Below are 22628 nucleotides of genomic sequence, written 5' to 3'. Positions count from 1 at the left end.
GTTAATAGATGGTGCCTACTTAAACCTCTTGTCTTTGTTTCTAGTGCGGTCTGCACATGGCACGCTTATCACTTCAGCTGGTGAATATGGTGAGAAGAAAAAGAGAGAGAAAATTGTCAAAAGGACCAAAATGCAGAAGCCTGGATTAGCAACTCTGGAGGTAGAGTCCAAAGCTATGTCGTCCATATTGTTCATTCTAGAAATACATGTCTATCAAAGCCATTCTTAAGACCATGTCTAATTGGTCCTATCATAGTCTAGACCTCATCTATTCAATCTCCTGAGGGAGGTGACAAACCACATGTAAAATCTCCAAGACAAATTACACACTGTGTAATTTCATCACGAAGTCCAATGAAATCTTTGCAAAAATCTCAGATATGAATTTTACACTAAATCCTACATTAAACAATCCTTTTTGAATTTGCACTCCATGGGTGACACCGCTATGGCCCCAGCACCATTGTATTCCAAACAGTCGCACATAGAATCATCAGCCCCGATATTTACACGGGGAAGTGGAGAGAGCAGGGCTGGGGAAGCGGAGAGAGCAGGGCTGGGGAGCGGAGAGAGCAGGGCTGGGGAAGCGGAGAGAGCAGGGCTGGGGAAGCGGAGAGAGCAGGGCTGGGGAAGCGGAGAGAGCAGGGCTCGGGAAGCGGAGAGAGCAGGGCTGGGGAAGTGGAGAGAGCAGGGCTGGGGAGCGGAGAGAGCAGGGCTGGGGAGCGGAGAGAGCAGGGCTGGGGAAGCGGAGAGAGCAGGGCTGGGGAAGCGGAGAGAGCAGGGCTGGGGAAGCGGAGAGAGCAGGGCTGGGGAAGCGGAGAGAGCAGGGCTGGGGAAGCGGAGAGAGCAGGGCTGGGGAAGCGGAGAGAGCAGGGCTGGGGAAGCGGAGAGAGCAGGGCTGGGGAAGCGGCGAGAGCAGGGCTGGGGAAGTGGAGAGAACAGGGCTGAGGAAGCGGAGAGAGCAGGGCTGGGGAAGCGGAGAGAGCAGGGCTGGGGAGCGGAGAGAGCAGGGCTGGGGAAGCGGAGAGAGCAGGGCTGGGGAAGCGGAGAGAGCAGGGCTGGGGAAGCGGAGAGAGCAGGGCTGGGGAAGCGGAGAGAGCAGGGCTGGGAAGCGGAGAGAGCAGGGCTGGGGAAGTGGAGAGAGCAGGGCTGGGGAAGTGGAGAGAGCAGGGCTGGGGAAGCGGAGAGAGCAGGGCTGGGAAGCGGAGAGAGCAGGGCTGGGGAAGTGGAGAGAGCAGGGCTGGGGAAGTGGAGAGAGCAGGGCTGGGGAAGCGGAGAGAGCAGGGCTGGGGAAGTGGAGAGAGCAGGGCTGGGGAAGTGGAGAGAGCAGGGTTGGGGGGTCGGGGGACAGGCGAGGATTTGCAGACGGAAAACCCGGAAGTATTGAAATTAACAGCAGGACACCTTTTAAATTTTTTCTGCAAGTTGCTGGTCGCCTGGCTGGAAAGCCTGCAGCACATGAATGCAGTCAAGGAGCAAAGAAGAGGGAGGGAGCGATGGCAGAGGGTGGAGATCCAAGGGGGGCGCTGCTTGGTGAATGTCGGGGGGGTTGGTGAAGGTCGGGGGGGTTGGTGAAGGTCGGGGGGGTTGGTGAAGGTCGCGGGGGTTGGTGAAGGTCGGGGGGGTTGGTGAAGGCTGGGGGGGTTGGTGAAGGTCGGTGGGGTTGGTGAAGGTCGGGGGGGGTTGGTGAAGGTCGGGGGGGTTGGTGAAGGTCGGGGGGTTTGGTGAAGGTCGGGGGGTTGGTGAAGGTCGGGGGTTTGGTGAAGGTTCCGGGGGTGAAGGTCAGGGGTGTGTGGTGAAGGTCGGGGGTTGTGAAGGTCGGGGAGTGGTGAAGGTCGGGGAGTGGTGAAGGTCGGGGAGTGGTGAAGGTCGGGGAGTGGTGAAGGTCGGGGGGTTGAAGGCCGGGGGGGTGTGAAGGTCGGGGGGTGTGAAGGTCGGGGAGTGTGAAGGTCGGGGGGTTGAAGGCCGGGGTGGTGGGGGGAGTGAAGGTCGGGGGGTTGGTGAAGGTTCGGGGGGGTCGGGGGGGTGGTGAATGTTCGGGGGGTTGGGGGGTTGGAGGTCGGGAGTGGTGAAGGTGGGGGGGGGTCGGGAGTGTGAAGGTCTGGGGTTGGGTGGTGAAAGTCGGGGAGGTGAATGTCGGGGGGTTGGTGAAGGTTCAGGGGGGTTGGGGGGATGGTGAAGGTCTGGGGTGGGGGGGTGAATGTCGGTGGGTTGGTGAAGTTTCAGGGGGGTTGGGGGGATGGTGAAGGTCTGGGGTTGGGTGGTGAAGGTCGGGGGTGTGGGGGGGTGAAGGTCGGGGTTTGGGGAAGGTTCGGGGGGTTGAAGGTTGGGGGTCTGGTGAAGGTCGGGGTGGTGAAGGTCGGGGGGTTGGGGGGGTGGTGAAGGTCATGGGGGTGGGGGGTGAAGGTCATGGGGGTGGGGGGGTGAAGGTCTGGGGTTGGGTGGTGAAGGTCGTGGGGGTGGGGGGGTGAAGGTCGGGGGTGAAGGTCGGGGCATTGGGGAAGGTTCTTGGGGGGGTGGTGAAGGTCGGGGGTGGTGAAGGTCAAGGGGGTGAAGGTCGGTGTGCTTGTTGAAGGTTCGGGGGTCGGGGGGCTGGTGAAGGTTCGGGAGGTCGGGGGGTTGGTGAAGGTTCGGGGGGTCGGGGGGGTGAAGGTCGGGGGGGTTGGTGTTGGTGAAGGTCGGGGTTGGTGAAGGTCAGGGGGTGGGGTGGTGAAGGTCGGTGTGCTTGTTGAAGGTTCAGGAGGTCGGGGGGCTGGTGAAGGGTCGGGGGGTTGGTGAAGGTTCGGGGGTCAGGGTTGGTGAAGGTTCAGGGGGTCTGGGGGTTGGTGAAGATTCGGGAGGTCGGGGGTTTGGTGAAGGTTCAGGGGGTCGGGGGGTTGGTGAAGGTTCGGGGGGTCGGGGGGCTGGTGAAGGTTCGGGGGCAGGGGGGTGAAGGTCGGGGGGGCTGGTGAAGGTTCGGGAGGTCGGGGGGCTGGTGAAGGTTCGGGAGGTCGGGGGGTTGGTGAAGGTTCGGGAGGTCGGGGGGTTGGTGAAGGTTCGGGGTTGTGTGGTGAATGCCATGGTGGTGGGGGGGTGAAGGTCGGGGGGTGAAGGTTGGGGCGTTGGGGAAGGTTCGTTGGGGGGTTGGGGGGGTGGTGAAGGTCGGGGGGCAGGGGGGTGAAGGTCGGGGGGGTTGGTGAAGGTTCGTGGGGTTGGTGAAGGTCGGGGGTGGTGAAGGTCATGGGGGTGAAGGTCGGTATGCTTGTTGAAGGTTCGGAGGTTGGGGGGTTGGTGAAGGTTCGGGGGTCGGGGGGCTGGTGTAGGTTCGGGGGGTCGGGGTGCTGGTGAAGGTCGGAGGGGTGGAGGTCGGGGGTGTGGGTGATGAAGATCGGGGAGGGTGGCGGAGATCGCCGTGGGTGGGATTGTGGCGGTGGGGGAGGCGTTCTGTGAAGAGATTAGCTGGGAGGAAACGCTCCTCCTGGCCCACAAGCAGTGCTGTAAATGCACTTACCTTATAGATCCGGCCCTTCTCGCCTCCTTTTACCTGCCAGGATTCTGGCTTGGGGAAACCCAGCCGATATTAGTTAAAAAATAGATGCATGCAGCCTCCTTAAAAGATTTCAATGACCGACCCGCCTCCTGAGAGCGGATTGGTTGCCTGCCTTGCCTCCGTTAAAACCGAAAGTGGGCGGGTTGGACTCGGGTTTGAAATTCTTACAATTTTTGCTTCCCACCTGCCTCAAATCCACCCGTTCTTGTGGGTTAAAATTACCCTATAGAATCTTACAGCACAGAAGGAGGCCATTCGGACCAGCGAGTCTGTGCCGGCTCTTTGAAAGAGCTATCTGTTAGATCCATGTATCTTGATGTTGTGTGTCCTTCAATAATTAGACAAGAGACTGCAGGGAACAATCAACAGGTGTTTACTGGATGAGGGTTACTCTAAAATTAACTGTACAGATCCCTACTCAGGGTTTATATACAGGTGTGGTCACTGCCGGTACTACAGTATACAGGAGCTGTAAAAAGTATTTCTCCCCTTAAAGGTACATACACTACAATTCCTCCCCTTTTAGATTAACAGTACCATAACATTCATTTAACAATTAAATATCAACTAATTACAATTAACACTTTTAACATGCAACATTAACTGAAAATAGTCTATTTATAAATTCAGTCTTTGGGGCGGCTTCCTGATCCTTTCTGGATAGCGCCTTTCCTGAGTGTCTTGCTCTTGGTGCAGAGGCGATTCTGGCCCCCTGTCGTCGGTTGGTTCATCGGCTTCCGATGCTACTGTTTCTGGGGTAGATGCTACCTGTATGTCGGGTTCCTCACCAGGTACGCGAGACATGGGGTTGACTCGTTCCTGTGACTCTAGGATCTGGTCAACATGGCGTCTCACAATGTTCTCCCCAACATCCACTGTGTACATTAGTGGCCCCTGCCGTGTGCATATCGTTCCTGGTTGCCATTTCTCTGTTTGGCAGTCGCGGGCCAAGACTGGTTGCCCTACATTGAAGCTCCTTGTCGGCTTCTCATTGATGTGCTGGAATTGCTTATTCTCAACATCTCTTCGTACATTTGGTCTGAGCAAATCCAGACGAGATCTCAACCTTCGGTTAAAGAACATCATGGCCGGGGTCTGGTTGGTGACTGCATGTGTCGCATTTCTGTAGGCTAACAGGAAATTGTCCACCTTATGCTGCAGTGGAATGTCGTCATCGCACATGGCCCTTACTGCTTTTTTAAAGGTTTGTACAAACCTCTCAGCCAATCCATTTGTGGCTGGATGATACGGGGCGGATGTGCAATGCCTTACCCCATTCCTTTTCATAAATCTTCGAAACTCTTCGGACGCGAACTGTGGTCCGTTATCAGAGCAAATCTGCTCTGGCAAGCCGTTCCTGGCAAATATGGTCCGTAGGACTGAAATAGTTTTCTCCATGGTGGTGGAGGACATTTTGATCACCTCAGGCCATTTCGAGTGCGCATCCACGGCTATTAAAAACATTGAGTCCATGAATGGACCAGCAAAATCAATATGCACCCGTTGCCATGGAGATGAGGGCCACTCCCATGGGTGTAGAGGGGCATGTGGTGGTGCATTTTGGACCTTCTGGCATCCTGAGCAGCTCTTTGTCAGGTCCTCGATTTGCTGATCGATCCCCGGCCACCACACATAAGCCCTAGCAAGGCTTTTCATTTTCACCCCTCCCAGATGGCCTTCGTGAAGCTCATTGAGCACTCTCTCCCTTAACTTGGGTGGAATTACCACTCGGGATCCACACATCAAGGTCCCCTGGCATACTGACAGCTGTTCTCTTCTGGATGAGAATGCTGGCAACAGTGAGTCACCATGTGTTGGCATCCCTTCACCTTCAAGTCATATACCCGAGACAGTGTTGGGTCATTTCGGGTCTCCTTCTCTATATCAGCGTTAGTTACTGGCAAGCGTTCAATTATAGTCGAATAAAATATTTCGACAGTGTCCACTGCTGGTGCTTCCTCCGCAGTAGGCACTGGCAGGCGTGATAGTAGCCCATCAGCGTTTCCATGCTGTTTCGTGCCCTTATACTCAATTTCATATTGGTTCGCCCCTAGAAAAAGGGACCATCTTTGTAGCCGTTGCGCAGTCATCACCGGAACGCCTTTCTTAGGATTAAAGATGGAGACAAGTGGTTGGTGGTCAGTCAGCAACGTGAACTTCTGCCCGTGCAGATAGAGGTTGAACTTTTTCACTCCCCACACTAGGCTGAGGGCCTCCCTGTCAATCTGGGCATAGTTACGCTTGGCTGAGGATAGTGACCAAGACACAAAGGCTACTGGCCTCTCCGAGCCGTCTGGGAATTTGTACGACAGCACCGCTCCAATGCCATAGGGTGATGCATCACACGCCAACCGAATTGGTAGTGCTGGGTTGAAATGAGCCAACACCTCTTTTGATGTGATCAATTCTTTGCACTTCTGGAAAGCTCATTTACATTCGTCATTCCACTTCCATGGTACCCCCGTTTGCAGTAGGGTGTTCAGTGGGTGTAGTACTGTCGACAAATTCGGCAAGAACTTATGGTAGTAGTTCACCAGCCCGAGGAACGACCTCAATTGTGACACATTTTCCGGTGCTGGAGCCTTGACTACTGCCTCAATCTTTTCAGGGGACTTATGTAACCCCTCTTCATCAATAACGTGGCCACAATACGAGATCTGCTTCTGGAAAAACTCGCATTTGTGGCGATTAGCTCGGAGCCCATATTCCTTCAATCTAGTGAGCACCTGCTCCAGGTTGGCGAGGTGATCACTGTCATTTTTGCCCGTGACCAGGATGTCATCCAAATAACATTGGGTCCCTGGAATCCCTTGCAGGACTTGATCCATTGCCCTTTGCCAAATAGCCGGAGCTGATGCTACCCCGAACACCAGCCGGTTGTATTGGTAGAGACCTTTATGAGTGTTGATCGTGAGGTACTGTTTCGAGGCTTCTTCTACCTCCATTTGCAGGTACGCCTGGGCCAGATCAATCTTAGTGAAGCGTTTCCCTCCAGATAGCGAGGCGAAAATATCTTCAATCCGCGGAAGCGGATATTGTACCGTGTGAAGGACTGGGTTCACTGTCACCTTAACGTCCCCACAGATGCGAACCTTCTTTGGTTCCCCAGGCATATTACTCAATGACCTCTTCATTACAGGAATGATGGGTGTAGCCCACTCGCTCCAGTCCACTTTGGACAGTACTCCTGAACGTTCCAAACCTTCCAGCTCTGCTTCGACGCCTGGGCGGATCGCACAAGGCACCGGTCTGGCCTTAAAAACTTTGGGCTTGCATTTTCCTCTATTTTGATCGTCGCTGTTATGCCTTTTAGTGTTCCGAGTCCCTCCTGGAACACTTCTTGTGCGTCAATTAGCATTTTTGACAGTCGTCCAGGTGTGACGTCGTCATCCTTTTTGGCATCTACAGTCAGTGCTTGTATGGAATGCCAATCTAGCTGTATCTTCCGGATCCATTCACGTCCTAGTAGTGGTGGCCCTCCATCTGGCAATACATATAGGTCAATTTTTGGTGTTTCCTTGCCGCTATATATAACGTTCACCCTTATTTTTCCTTTTGGGTAGAATTTTTTGCCCCATGTACGTCTTCAAGACAATTTCTGTATCTCTCAAGGGTGTATGTGAGAATAGCCACTTGTAGTCCCTTCGGTTTATGACTGTTAGGGCTGATCCTGTGTCCAATTCCATTTTCACTTGGACTCCGGCTATCTTGAGCGTGACCCAGATAGTTTGGTGATCCTCCTTTTTGATCACATTATGTAGTTTCAGACAACCCAGCTCCTTGCTTCCGGAGTCTGTATCACTTTTCTGTTCGTCTGAACTACTCTCCGTCACCTTATGTACCTTCTTGTACTTCTCCTGTGGAGATTTCTTGCTGCTGGTTTTCTTTCCCGACCTGCAGACTCTTGCTGTGTGTCCTACTTTTCCACACTGTCTGCACACTTTGTCCTTGAACCAGCAATCATTATGATCGTGTGTTGTTCTGCCGCAGCGATAGCACTTCACTGTTCCGTATGACATTTCATTTGTGCCATATTCTTGCGGTCTCCATTGTATCTCTGCAGCGCCCCGTGCGGCTGCTTCGTGTGATACTGCAATGCTGAAAGCCTTGTCCAGCGTAAGATCATTTTCTGATAGAAGCCGTTTCTGGGTTCCTTCACTTTGAAGCCCACACACAAACTTGTCCCTTAAAGTATCTGCTAGTCCCGTTCCAAACTGGCAGTGTTTCGATAGCTTGCGCAGTTCCGTTAAATACTCAGCATTACTTTCATCTTTATGCTGGTTCCTTTTGTGAAATTTAAATCTTTCTGCTATCAGCAACGGTGTGGGGTTTAAGTGGTCCTGTAGGATTGACACTATGTTTTCAAAATCCTTTTCCACTGGCTTCTCTGGGGTTACTAGGTTTCGCAGTAAGCCATACGTTTTTGCACCCATTGAATTCAACAATACCAGCGCTTTCCTGTCATCTGGCACTTCATTCGCCTTGCAGTACACTTCTATGCGTTCGACATATGTCGTCCAATCTTCGACTTCATTGTCGAACGCTGTGACACTGCCACTCTTCGGCATCCCTGGGTGTGGTTAGACTGGCTCAAAATGGCGTCTCTCGCGCTCTCCCTTCTTCTCCGCTGTGGCTCAAAATGGCGTCTCCCACGCTCTCCCTTCTTCTCTGCTGCGGCTCAAATTGGCGTCTCCCGCGCTTTCCTTTCTTCCCCGCTGACGCTGCTCGGCCCTTGAACACCGGCTACGCTCTGCTCTCTCTCGTTGACGTCGCTCGGTCCTGAACACCGGCTGCACCCTGTGCGCTCTACCCTCTCTCTTCTCCCGTCGACGCCGCTCGGTCCTGAACACCGGCTGCGTCCTGTGCGCTCTACCCTCTTCTCCCGTCGATGCTGCGCGGCCTTTTTCTGTGCCGTCGGTCGGCTCTAGCCGCCGCTGTCCGGGAAGGGTCTGCGCCGTACCTGTTGCCAGCCCGTTTCGCTGGACCACCGTGACTGGAGAACCAAGCCCAGCTCTCAACAGCCTCCCCTGCGATGCTCAAGTCTCCGCTGGATGGTCGACGCCCGTGCTTCTGGACTCGGCCTTCTTCTTTCACTGTTCTCCAGGAGCGAATCCCTGGGAGGTGATGCAAAGTTGCAGGTAGGTTTGAATCTTCTCGTCGTCAATGTTAGATTCGTGTATCTTGATGTTGTGTGTCCTTCAATAATTAGACAAGAGACTGCATGGAACAATCAACAGGTGTTTACTGGATGAGGGTTACTCTAAAACTAACTGTACAGATCCCTACTCAGGGTTTATATACAGGTGTGGTCACTGCCGGTACTACAGTATACAGGAGCTGTAAAAAGTAGTTCTCCCCTTAAAGGTACATACACTACACTATCTGTAAAGTCTGTGGGTTGTTTAGTTAATTAATACACAGACTACCAGAGTAACTTAAAACAGGACTTTACTATTCGAAGGTCAGGGCGAATCTGCCCAATAAATCCTGACACAGCACTTATATACCGGTGTGGTCACCGTCGGTATTACAGTATACAGAAGCCAACAAAGTAGTGCAACACCTAAAGTAGTTCTCTTAAAGGTGGACGGTTACATACAATAGTTCTCTTAAAGGTAGACGGGTACATACACTACACTATCCAATTATTCTCATAGTTCATAACAGTTTTATAGTTGGGAGTTATGGCAGTCAGCGGTACTTTGGCCATCAAATAATTTTAGTAGTGTCTACCTGCAGTGTGGCTCATCTCGCTTGAAAGAGATAAAGTTATCGTAAGAACAAAACTCCACATGAAGTAACACACTACATCTGTGAAGGTACATTCATATCATGTTGGGGCATGCACATAAAAAAATAAACACGTATGTTTTGGTCTATGCTTATCATTCTAACCTTCAACCCTGTTCTGAATAAGATATTTATCCTCAAGGATTTACTTAATATGGCACTGTTTTAGCTGGGAATCTATTCCACATATCTGCTGGGGGAAGGCAGAAAAGCTATTCTAACACTGAACTTTACTTCAGGCTTGTTAACTCTGTGCTGTGCTCTGCAGTGCTTTGTTTAAGTTAAGCGACCTGCTGACATTAACATTATCCACCCTCTCATCATGTGAGAGACCCAAACCATGTCTCCTCTAAGCAGCTAATTCATGAGTATTCTGCTGCAGCAAATGAGCTTTGCAAAAATTACCATTTGATTCTTCATTCTTTAATGAAGAGAAATTCAGTTCGGTGAATCCCTTTTCATAACCTGAGCTTCAAGCCCCAGAATCATCCTGGTCACTTTTCTCTGAACCTTGTCCACTACATCAATGTTCTTTTAAAAGGAAGGGTGCTCAAAGTTGCATGCAACACTCCAAATGAGTTGCACAGGGTTAAAATAATCTGTTTTGACTTGCAATGAAATCCCCTTAAACTGCATCCCAGCCATGGCCATAAGCTGCAAGTTTAAAATTATACATAAGGATTGACCCCAAATCTCCTCTGATCACTTGCTCCTCATTTCTAGGTAACGTCCAGGGCTAGTTTGCCTGGAAAATTTCTATTTACCAATTGTCTGTTGTGCTGATCAGTTGCATAATTGGAGTAGATGATCCAGTTTTGTGAATTGTTTCCACCAGATATATGATAAAGAATTAGAAGGAGAATTTGATAACTTTTTCGATTGGGTACAAACGTTTGATCTTTTTCGTGGTAAAGCAAGTGAAGATGACACCAGTGTAGACGATGAAAGAATTGTTGGAAAATTTAAGGTAGGTTTAAGTCTATATTATTAATAATCTTAGGGTAGATTTTACAAATTAGTGCTCTTGGTGCAGGGATTCATGCAACATGATTCGGGCACATAGGACTGTGCGTCCCACACAGGAGAGAAATAAAAATTCACGGGAGAAGGAGGAAGAAGTAAAAATCTAGCTTGCTCCATGTTGAGATCCTAGTCAACACCAAGGCTGTAATTCTCTGCTCCTTGTTGAGAGAAACATGTTTTGTCCTGTCATCTCCTTTGCCCCAAAAGGCATTGACTTTTGTTCGCGAGGTATTGGCAGCCTTCCATTACTTTCCACAGTTGGTCATTCTTCGCACCCAAACCATGGGTGTCAGCAAGCTATTAGATCATGGGAGGGGCTTCATAGCCAAACTTGATCCTGTCCTCACTCAATGTCCACAGGTATGTGCATCAGGGGTCACTGGATAGCTGTAGGGAGCAGGAAATCCTCTGGGTACCCCCCTCCCCCCCACTAGCCCAGGTCTTTGAGCAAATTGTAGTACCCCAACTGTGGTTGTAGCTGAGATCAAAGATCAAACCTGGCACTTTCTAGTCTATTTGGCTCAGTACCCACCAGGACCCTCGGACATCATTGGAAAAATGTTTCGATAAATATTTAATATTAGCAGATCTCCCATAGCATTACTCACAGTGAGTTGGAGGATCTGCTGTTTTATAATCATTGAATCATAGAATAGTACATAACAGAAGGAAGCTATTCGGCCCATCGAGTCTGCGCTAGCTCTTTCGAAGAGCAATCCAGTTAGCCCCGCTCTTTCCCCATATCCTTGCATTTTTTCTCCTTCAAATATTCAAAAATAACCGCAAAGTATGATGGAGAAGTAACGGTATGTTATACAGAAGACTAATTGTAGATATTTACAAGCACCATGACATCTAAAGAGCACCATTAATCTATTTCATTGAAGGCAATATGAAGTGTAATTTCATGAGACTCTGCTGCTGCATGGAGTCTCACTCACTTGTGCCAAGCACAGGTCAGATAATTGCCGTATTGTTTTGTAGGGTTACAGCCCCAATTTTCTCATCCATGCTTGGTACTAGCCAGGCTCTGCACTGGCAACGGGGCCTTGCAAAACCATCCCTCTGTTATCTCGTTATAAAAATTAAATTGTTCAGCTGCATTTTGCATTTTTTGAACAGTTATGCTCTTTGAATAGTATTTAGTAAAGCTGCAGGAGAGCTGTATTTTTCTATTGTATATGTGTTGACCACTATTCTAAGTTATCAGTAATTTGACAGAAATTCCCCAGCGCTACTGCCTCTCACATGGGGCTGGAGCTCAGCACTTCCACTGATCTGTGGGAGAACAGACTGCAGAAGCTGAGTGACGCCTTGAAAGACCCAATTCATTAGCTCCGTCAATCTGTCCAAGGCGGACATCTACCTCTCCAAGGCTGAGCACAGGTTTGAGCCCAAAGTCCGCATGGAAACAGTTTGAGCTTTTGCGAAAGCTGCAAAGGCTGTGAACATTGACTCTTGTTGTGAGGGCCCATCTGCAGTGCCCTGGAGATGACTCCACTCTCCGAAGTAGACTTCAGAGAGCTGATGCCCTGGGAGATGACACCACAGAGCTTGGAAGCGGTCTCCTCCACATTTTCAGGTGAAATTCCTTGGAAGGCCTTCCAATACCTGATAGAATTGCTTTTGTGAAGCAAGCCGTTTTCTTCTCATTGCTGGGCCCCTGATGTCTGCATCTCTGTCCTCCTTAACAGAGCTGGGAGAAGACCATACCCTCTGGTGGGCTGTCCCTGCCACCAGTGCTGGGTGTTTCACCACATGCAGACCTCATTCTCTAATCCAGCTGGGGTGTCAATCATTGTGATGGTGATTGGTTGTGATGCAGCATGTGATGGTGCCTCCTTAGACAGATTCTCCGCCTTTGGGGTGTCTTCTTCTGTGGGTTGTGGCCATTGAGAAGGACCTAGAGGAGAGAGAAAAGGGATAAGATTTAAGGAGCATCTTAAAGTAGGAGAGAGTTAGGGAGGGAATTCCAGAGCTTTACGGCCTAGACTGCTGAAGGCACTGCCGCCAATGGTAGGGCGAAGGAAGTGGGGAAGAGGCCAGAGTTGGAGGAATGCAGAGTTCTCAGGGTTGTAGGGCTGAAGGAGGTTACAGAGATCAGGAGGGGCAAGGCAATGGAGGGATTTGAACACGATTATGAGAATTTTAAAATCGAAGCATTGGTGGAGTGGGAGCCAAAGGTGGAGGTCAGGGGGTGTGATTGAGCATTTGTAGAATATCGTGGTAAATGGAGGGCCAAAGGCAAGACAGTTGGGAGCTCTCTTTTTTTCTACACATCAGCATTCTATTTCTTCTCTCCTACTGGGATAACACTATAAAAGGCCTTCCTTACTTCTCTTTTCAGGGTTCATTCTGTGTGTGGAAATGTTATGATGGCTATGATACCGATGGGCAATTCAAAATTTTGCAGGGAATGCCATCAAACACCCCTGTCAAAGTTTTAATCAGAGTCTACATTGTATCAGTAAGTAACATGCATGTTTCTTCTCACTCACCCCCACCCCCCAGTTCTCCAACTTTAACTGAGATTTATGCACACCACAGAAATGAGTTTTTTTTTAAAAAAGCTAAAAACTGCAAATGCTGGAAATCTGAAACAAAATCAGTAAATGCTGGAAACACCCAGTAGATCAGTCCGCATCCGTGGAAAGAAAAGATGAGTTAACACTTCAGGTGTGGAACTGGCTCTGATGAAGAGTCTACACCTGAAACGTTATCGCATCTCTTTTCTCCAGATTCTGACAGAAACATTTCACCAAGGAAGCGGAAATTTTCTTCTTTATTTGCACAGATCCCAAATGAACGTTACAAAACATTTTGAATCGTGCTTTTATATTCTGCGTAATCTCTGTTGACTCATTCCTTTGTAAAGAAATGATTTCAGCTACAGTTCCTGGCCTGGTGAAGTCATCACGTGGCTGTATTATTACAAAGCTGTATGTTAAAACCAATGTGTTTCCTGATTATTTACTCAAATATAATCATGTGTTTTTAAAAAAAAAACTGTTTGACCTGTACTAGGCTACTAATCTACACCCAGCTGACCCTGATGGCAAGGCTGATCCTTACATCATACTGCAGCTTGGAAAGACTGAAATTAAGGATCGTGACAACTACATCCCTAAACAGCTTAATCCACTGTTTGGAAGGTCAGAAGTTGTGTGCGCGCATTTTTACTGTCTGACTTACTCTGCACCGTGTTCCTATCTCCTAAGTAATCAGATGAAGTATAGACTAGAGGGTTAATTCAGCACTCCGAGTGTTGAGCCACATTTGCGTTGACAGCACCCAATTAGGTCTAATGTTACAAGCCACATGTTAATGTAGTGAGATTAGGGGCGTGAAGGGTAATCTTCTGCTGCTGTCACTACATCGCAGCTGCTGGTACAGGTCTGATACCATTTGAATAGTCAGCAGGGCATGGTTACACTGGCCACGTGCAGCCCTCTGTCTCTACTCACTGGAATGTGTGCACTCACCAGCTTCCGGCTGTGGTGAGATTTCTGTTGACCAAAAAAGGCAGTAATGCGACACTAAACCTGTTTCAATCGGTAAAGATAATATGATGCTGCAGAAGGATGTCTTTGTTTCAAAGCTGATTTTTCAATCCCAATTTAAAATTGGACCCTGCACCTGCCGGCGTTGTGAATCTTGAAAGGCCAGCTCTTAGAGATGATTGTATGGCACATTGGAAAGCCTTAGAATTCGATCAGTACATCTCAAATCAAATAAATACTCTTTTACTGTAATTTTGTCTCCAGGGCACTCCAGTACTATAGTCCAATGTACCTCCTTGTACTACACAGTGCCGCGATAGAAAAAAAATGACAATTATTTGACCCTGAAGCCATATCCAGAACTGTGGAAGGAACCATAAGTTCCTGGCTATGAATATTTGTCTAAGTCGCCTCTTTCACTCTAAATGTAAAACATTCAAAGTTATAGTGGCCACCATTTTGTTTACTCAGAAATTAAATCTACTTGAGACAGAATCCTTTCAAATACAATATTTCACAAAGAAGCTACCCTGAAAGTATAACCTGGTCCCATCGATAGGAGTGGATTTTCCAAAATCTGGCGCTCTGGTTCTTTAAGATTAATACGTTATTGTTCAAATTATTAATTTTTCATTTTATTACTATTTTTGGAAGAAGCCATCTCTTGTACAATAATTCTTTCCTTCACCTGACAGGTCCTATGAGATTGAGGCTACATTCCCAATGGAATCTCTGCTCACGATAACAATCTATGATTTTGACGTGATTGGAACAGATGATTTGATTGGAGAAACTAAAATTGATCTGGAGAACCGCTTTTATAGCAAATACCGAGCTACCTGTGGGCTACCGCACAAATACGAGATGTAAGGATGGGTTTAGTATAAATTATTTTTTACACTACAGATTTTAAAACACTTACAGAAAAGACAGAGGTGTCTGTGTTACCATACAAGTATGACAGGTACCAATAAATTTGGTGTAAATGGTCTTAGTAGTCCACTGATTTGCAGCATATTGGAGTGCCAGGGTGAGGAATCTATATGGAAGGATGTAGATTCAAGCCCCCATTCCTCTGTCTTCAACCATGCTGCTGTGGGAGGGGAAATTGGAGGGATTGACATTACTGGGCTGCTGTTGCTGGCTTTCACAAAGGCCTTGTTGGGCTCAATAGGTGCACGGCCCAGCAAGATCAAGGGGGACTGCAGGAAGAACAGAGAGATTCATTTCATATCAGAAAAATTGGGCATCTTGGCACCAAATGTACATTTGCTGTAGGCTTTTCATGTCTGAATTATAACAACCTTGCATATGGGTATTATACTGCAAAGTAAATGTAATAAAAGATCATTACCCTGTCTTTGTGCTTTTCCTGTTACATCATAGAAACTTACAGCACAGAATGCGACCATTCGGCCCATCGTGCCTGTGCTGGCTCTTTAACAGAGCAGTCGTGCTTAGTCCCACAACCTCGCTTTTTGTCCGTAACCCTATAAATTGCTCATCCTCAAGCACCTATCCAACTGCCTTTTAAAATTATTTATGGAATCCGCTTCCACCACCTTTTCAGGTAAAGCGTTCCAGATCCCGAAACTCTCCGAATGAAAACATTTCTCCTCATCTCCCCTCTAGATCTCTTGCTAATGATTTTGAATCTATGACCTCTGGTTATTGACCCACTTGCCAGAGGGAATAGTTTTTCTCTATTCTATCAAAACCTCTCATCATCTTGAAAACCTCTATTAGGTCACCTCTTAACTTTCGCTGTTCCAAGGAGAACTGCCCTAACTTTTCCAACCTCTCCACATAACTGAAGTCCCTCATCCCTGGTAACATCCTGGTAAACCTCCCCTGTACCCTTCTTAAGGCCTTTACATCTTTCCTGAAGTGTGGTGCCCAGAATTGTCCACAATACTCCAGCTGAGGCCTAACCACTGATTTATAAAGTTCTAGCATGATCTCTTTGCTTTTATATTCTATTCCTCTACTTATAAACCCAAGTAACCCATATGCTTTTTACATCCTTATCAACTTGCTCTGCCACCTTTAAAGATTTGTGTATATGGAACACAAGGTCTCTCTGCTCATTTACACTTTTCAAAAACGTGCCATTTATAGTATAGTCTTTCCATATTAGTCCTCCCAAAGTGCATCACTTCACACTTGTCTGCATTGAACTCCATCTGCCGTGCTTCTGCCCATTTCACCATCCTGTCTGTGTCATCCTAAACTTATAACTATCCTCATCTTGATCTACAAATTTGCCAATTTTTGTATCATCTGCAAGTTTTATAATGCTGCTCCCTACACAGGAGTCTAGGTCATTTATAAAAATTGCAAAGTGTAAAACTGACTCTTGGGAACACCATTTCAAATCACCTCCCAGTCTAAAAAATATCCATCGACCACCACCTTTTGCTTCCTGTCACTGAGCCAATTTTGTATCCATACCGTCACCTTCCCCTTAATTCCGTGGGCTTCCATCTTCTTGACAAGCCTCCTATGTGGCACTTTGCCAAATGCCTTCCAAAAGACCATATATACAGCATCTACTGCACCACCTTCTCTGTCACCTCATCAAAGAATTCAATCAAGTAATAAATGACCAAATAATCTATTTTATTGATATTAGTTGAGGGGATAAATATTGGCCAGGGCACAAGGAAAACTCCCCAGCCAATCTAAAAAATCATAAAAATATGAATATTGTGATATGCAGCCACTGTTTAAAAATGGTAGTAACTGACATGACAGCATGTGGATTTTGATTTCCATATATCTGTTTTTTGTAATTTTTTTCATTAGCATACATTAAGTTAAAATTCTATTGAATATCAGGCCTGCTCCTATTTACTCAGCTCATGTCACCGTTTCAAAATGAGAACCTGAACAGACATCCCATCAGCACCCTGGTGACATGATTTGCCTGTCATTTGGCAATGTTACTTCAGTGCAGTGCTGAGGGAGTACTGCACTGTTGGAGGTGCCATTTTCAAATGCAGCGTTAACCTGAGACCCCATTTGCCATCTCAGGTGGATATAAAAGAACCCACAGCACTATTCAAAGGGAAGTTTCTCCCGGTGTCCTGGCCGACATATACCCCTCAACCAACACCTAAATACCAGATCAGAGGTGTCCTCATTGGATGAGACGTTAAACCAAGATCCCATGGCACTATTCAAAGAAGTGCAGGTGAGTTCTCCTGGTGTCCTGGCCAATTATAGTATCCCTACTACTGCCTCAGGTCAGATCAGCTACTATAGTACAGACCAGGGATTGAAGGTGGGATCAACAATCAAACCATAGGAACAGGAGGAGGCCATTCAGCCCCTCGAGCCTGATCCGCCATTCAGTGAGCTCATGGCTGATCTCTGTTACTTGATCTGTCATGACATCAGTGTCACTTTTAATTATAAAATGTTACTATAGTCCTCCAATGGGTCATCCTTGCTGTATTTGTGAAATGATATGCATGGTGTTGAGGCATTGTACATTTTTCCCACCTGGCTCAAACAAGCAAAGGAGAGATAGATTCGAAAAGTTGTCACAAGCTTTTGCTCTAGTTTGTTTTGAATCATCAACAGTTTCCTAATACTGTAGATTTAAAAGCTAGCATAATTTATCCAACTGCCAAAAAGGTTATCCTTCACTTCTCATGCATCTTTTGACTGTAATTTTTAATGGAATCTTTTTCAATTGCAGAGAAGGTTACAATGCCTGGCGTGATGCAATGAAACCAACTGAGATCCTGACCAGACTGTGTAAGGAAAATGGTTTCCATGGACCCTCCTTTACGTCAGGAAAGATTCAGGTGGAAGACAAACTCTTCACTGGCAAAACAACCTTTATGGAGGATGGTGAATATCTACACTTATATTAATAAGAACCTGGAACTGAGAGAGGTCAAAATAATATTTGGGATTGTAACACTTTTACATGCCAATATTGTAACCAGTGGTTTTGAGATTGACACGAAATCTGGACATCCTTCATCTCACTTTAGGCTGTTGTGCCTTTTTTTCTGTCCTCACCAAATATGCAGAGCTAATTAACAGAAGCTGGTCTGCATATTAGGGCCTTTACACACAGAGGGTTGACGTGTTCATTAAAAAACAAGCAATGTGATCATTAAACTGATGTAACTGTATAATATGCAGAATGCTGCAGGGTCAAAGCACAGATTCAGTTATGTATGTTCTGTAGTGTATGTACCTTTAAGAGGAGAACCACTTTTACAGCTCCTGTATACTGTAGTACCGGCAGTGACCACACCTGTATATAAACCCTGAGTAGGGATCTGTACTGTTAGTTTTTAGAAAACCCTCATCCAGTAAACACCTGTTGATTGTTCATCTGCAGTCTCTGTCTATTTATTGAAGAACACCATACCTCAAGATTCACGGATTTAACAGTGGCGACGAGGCAGATTCGAACCTACCTGCAACTCTGCATTTCCTCCCAGGGATTCGCTCCTGGAGGACAGTGGAAGAAAGTCGAGGCCAGAAGCACGGGCGTCGACCACGAGCAACCGCCCAGTCATCCAGCAGAGATTGAGCATCGCAGGGGAGGCTGTTGAGAGCTGGGCTTGGTTCTCCAGTCACGACGATCCAGCGCAACAGGCTGGCAACAGGTACGGCGCAGACCCTTCCTGGACAGCGGCGGCTGGAGCCGACCGACGGCACAGAAAAGGCCGAGCAGCGTCGACGGGGTAAGAGAGAGGGTAAAGCGCACAGGGCGCAGCCGGGGGTTGAAGACCGAGCGGCGTCGACGGAAAACAAAAAGAGAGAGCGGGTAAAGCACAGCCGGGGTTCAGGACCGAGCGGCGGCAACAAGAGAGGCGCGCAGGAAAACGCGCCGAGCGCAGCCAGTGCTCAAGGGCTGAGCAGCGTCCGCGGGGGAAGAAAGGAAGCGCAGGAGACGCCATTTGAGCCGCAGCAGAGAAGAAGGGAGAGCGCGGGAGATGCCATTTTTGAAGCTGCAGCGGAGAAGAAGGGCGAGAGCGGAGAAGAAGGGAGAGCGCGGGAGACGCCATTTTAGCCAATCTAACCACACCCAGGGATGCCGAAGAGTGGCAGTGTCACAGCGTTCGACAATGAAGTCAAAGATTGGGCGACATATGTAGAACGCATTGAGGTGTACTGCAAGGCGAATGAAGTGCCAGATGCCAGAAAAGCACTGGTATTGTTGAATTCCATGGGTGCAAAAACGTATGGCTTGCTGCGAAACCTAGTAACCCCAGAGAAGCCAGTGGATAAGGATTTTGAAAGCATAGTGGCACTCCTACAGGACCACTTAAACCCCACACCGCTGCTGATAGCAGAAAGATTTAAGTTTCACAAAAGGAACCAGCATAAAGACGAAAGTAATGCTGAGTATTTAAAGGAACTGCGCAAGCTATCGAAACACTGCCAGTTTGGAATGGGACTAGCAGATACGTTAAGGGACAAGTTTGTGTGTGGGCTTCAAAGTGAAGGAACCCAGAAACGGCTTCTATCAGAAAAGGATCTTACGCTGGACAAGGCTTTCAGCATGGCAGTATCACACGAAGCAGCCGCACGGGGCGCTGCAGAGATACAACGGAGACCGCAAGAATATGGCACCAATGAAATGTCATATGGAGCAGTGACGTGTTATTGCTGCGGCAGAACAACACACGATCAGAAGGATTGTTGGTTCAAGGACCAAGTGTGCAGACAGTGTGGAAAAGCAGGACACATAGCAAGAGTCTGCAGGTCGGGAAAGAAAACCAGCAGCAAGAAATCTCCACAGGAGAAGTACAAAAAGGTACATAAGGTGACGGAGAGTAGTTCAGACGAACAGAAAAGTGATACAGACTCCGGAAGCAAGGAGCTGAGTTGTCTGAAACTACATAATGTAATCAAAATGGAGGATCACCAAACTATCTGGGTCACACTCAAGATAGACGGAGTCCAAGTGAAAATGGAATTGGACACAGGGTCAGCCCTAACAGTCATAAACCGAAGGGACTACAAGCGGCTATTCTCACATATACCCTTGAGAGATACAGAGATTGTCTTGAAGACGTACACGGGGCAAAAAGTCTACCCCAAAGGGAAAATAAGGGTGAACGTGACATACAACGACAAGGAAACACCAAAAATGGACCTATATGTATTGCCAGATGGAGGACCACCGCTACTAGGACGTGAATGGATCCGGAAGATACAGTTAGATTGGTATTCCATACAGGCACTGACGGTAGAGGCCAAAAAGGATGACGACGTCACACCTGGACGACTGTCAAAAATGCTAACTGATGCACAAGAAGTGTTCCAGGAGGGACTCGGAACACTAAAAGGCATAACTGCGACGATCAAAATAGAGGAAAATGCAAGCCCAAAGTTTTTTAAGGCCAGACCGGTGCCTTATGCGATCCGCCCAGCCATCAAAGCAGAGCTGGAAGGTTTGGAACGTTCAGGAGTACTGTCCAAAGTGGACTGGAGCGATTGGGCTACACCCATCGTCCCTGTAATGAAGAGGTCGTTGAGTAATACGCCTGGGGAACCAAAGAAGGTTCGCATCTGTGGGGACTTTAAGGTGACAGTGAACCCAGTCCTTCACACGGTACAATATCCGCTTCCACGGATTGAAGATATTTTCGCCTCGCTATCTGGAGGAAAACGCTTCACTAAGATTGATCTGGCCCAGGCGTACCTGCAAATGGAGGTAGAAGAAGCCTCGAAACAATACCTCACGATCAACACTCACAAAGGTCTCTACCAATACAACCGGCTGGTGTTCGGGGTAGCATCAGCTCCGGCTATTTGGCAAAGGGCAATGGATCAAGTCCTGCAAGGGATTCCAGGGACCCAGTGTTATTTGGACGACATCCTGGTCACGGGCAAAAATGACAGTGATCACCTCGCCAACCTAGAGCAGGTGCTCACTAGATTGAAGGAATATGGGCTCCGAGCTAATTGCCACAAATGCGAGTTTTTCCAGAAGCAGATCTTGTATTGTGGCCACGTTATTGATGAAGAGGGGTTACATAAGTCCCCTGAAAAGATTGAGGCAGTAGTCAAGGCTCCAGCACCGGAAAATGTGTCACAACTGAGGTCGTTCCTCGGGCTGGTGAACTACTACCATAAGTCCTTGCCAAATTTGTCTACAGTATTACACCCACTGAACACCTTACTGCAAACGGGGGTACCATGGAAGTGGAATGACGAATGTAAACGAGCTTTCCAGAAGTGCAAAGAATTGATCACATCAAAAGAGGTGTTGGCTCATTTCAACCCAGCACTACCAATTCGGTTGGCGTGTGATGCATCACCCTATGGTATTGGAGCGGTGCTGCCGCACAAACTCCCGGACGGCTTGGAGAGGCCAGTAGCCTTTGCGTCTGGTCACTAACCTCAGCTGAGCGCAACTACGCCCAGATTGACAGGGAGGCCCTCAGCCGAGTGTGGGGAGTGAAAAAGTTCAACCACTATCTGCACGGGCAGAAGTTCACCTTGCTGACTGACCACCAACCACTTGCCTCCATCTTTAATCCAAAGAAGGGCGTTCCGGTGATGACTGCGCAACGGCTACAAAGATGGTCCCTTTTTCTAGGGGCGAACCAATATGAAATTGAGTATAAGGGCACGAAACAGCATGGAAACGCTGATGGGCTAACACGCCTGCCACTGCCTACTGTGGAGGAAGTACCAGCAGTGGACCCTGTCGAAATATTTTATTCAACTCTAATTGAACGCTTGCCAGTAACTAACGCGGATATAGAGAAGGAGACCCGAAATGATCCGACACTGTCTCGGGTATATGATTTGACGGTGAAGGGATGGCCAACACATGGCGACTCACTGTTGCCAGCATTCTCATCCAGAAGAGAACAGCTATCAATGTGCCAGGGGACATTGATGTGTGGATCCCGAGTGATAATTCCACCCAAGTTAAGGGAGAGAGTGCTCAATGAGCTTCACGAAGGCCATCTGGGAGGGGTGAAAATGAAATGCCTTGCTAGGGCTTATGTGTGGTGGCCGGGGATCGATCAACAAATCGAGGACCTAACAAAGAGCTGCTCAGGATGCCAGAAGGTCCAAAATGCACCACCACATGCTCCTCTACACCCATGGGAGTGGCCCTCCTCTCCATGGCAACGGGTGCATATTGATTTTGCTGGTCCATTCATGGACTCAATGTTCTTAATAGCAGTGGATGCGCACTCAAAATGGCCTGAGGTGATCAAAATGTCCTCCACCACTACGAAGAAAACGATTGCAGTCCTACGGACCATATTTGCCAGGAACGGCTTGCCAGAGCAGATTTGCTCTGATAACGGACCACAGTTTGTGTCCGAAGAGTTTCAGAAATTTATGAGAAGGAATGGGGTAAGGCATTACACATCCACCCCATATCATCCAGCCACAAATGGATTGACTGAGAGGTTCGTACAAACCTTTAAAAAGGCAGTAAGGGCCATGTGCGATGATGACATTCCACTGCAGCATAAGGTGGATAATTTCCTGTTAGCCTACAGAAATGCGACACATGCAGTTACCAACCAGACCCCGGCCATGATGTTCTTTAACCGAAGGTTGAGATCTCATCTGGATTTGCTCAGACCAAATGTACGAAGAAATGTTGAGAATAAGCAATTCCAGCACATGAATGAGAAGCCGACAAGGAGCTTCAATGTAGGACAACCAGTCTTGGCCCGCGACTACCGAACAGAGAAATGGCAACCAGGAACGATATGCACATGGCAGGGGCCACTAATGTACACAGTGGATGTTGGGGAGAACATTGTGAGATGCCATGTCGA

At 48.1% G+C, this 22628-nt stretch overlaps 2 protein-coding genes across 2 annotated transcripts in view; one reads left to right on the top strand and one right to left on the bottom strand.

The window, feature by feature from the left end:
* LOC147115177 (fer-1-like protein 6) overlaps positions 1-22628 on the bottom strand; it is a 904394-nt gene that overhangs the window by 233577 nt on the left and 648189 nt on the right. The window lies entirely within an intron of this gene.
* Positions 1-22628, top strand: part of LOC147115183 (fer-1-like protein 6) — a gene marked incomplete at its 5' end in the record, with an annotated part of 214587 nt that overhangs the window by 132539 nt on the left and 59420 nt on the right. Inside the window, 7 exons of the mRNA XM_085993912.1 lie at positions 45-160; positions 10155-10286; positions 12690-12809; positions 13367-13494; positions 14538-14708; positions 17546-17700; positions 19415-19428. Coding sequence (XP_085850038.1) covers positions 45-160; positions 10155-10286; positions 12690-12809; positions 13367-13494; positions 14538-14708; positions 17546-17700; positions 19415-19428 — 836 coding nt within the window. The remainder of the gene's footprint in view (positions 1-44; positions 161-10154; positions 10287-12689; positions 12810-13366; positions 13495-14537; positions 14709-17545; positions 17701-19414; positions 19429-22628) is intronic.

Source organism: Somniosus microcephalus, chromosome 7 (genome assembly GCF_052327205.1).
Source record: "Somniosus microcephalus isolate GS21.2 chromosome 7, FLI_Smic_1.0, whole genome shotgun sequence".
Taxonomy (NCBI): domain Eukaryota; kingdom Metazoa; phylum Chordata; class Chondrichthyes; order Squaliformes; family Somniosidae; genus Somniosus; species Somniosus microcephalus.
Note: the sequence above shows the minus strand (reverse complement) of the source record. Positions and strands in the feature narration are given on the sequence as shown.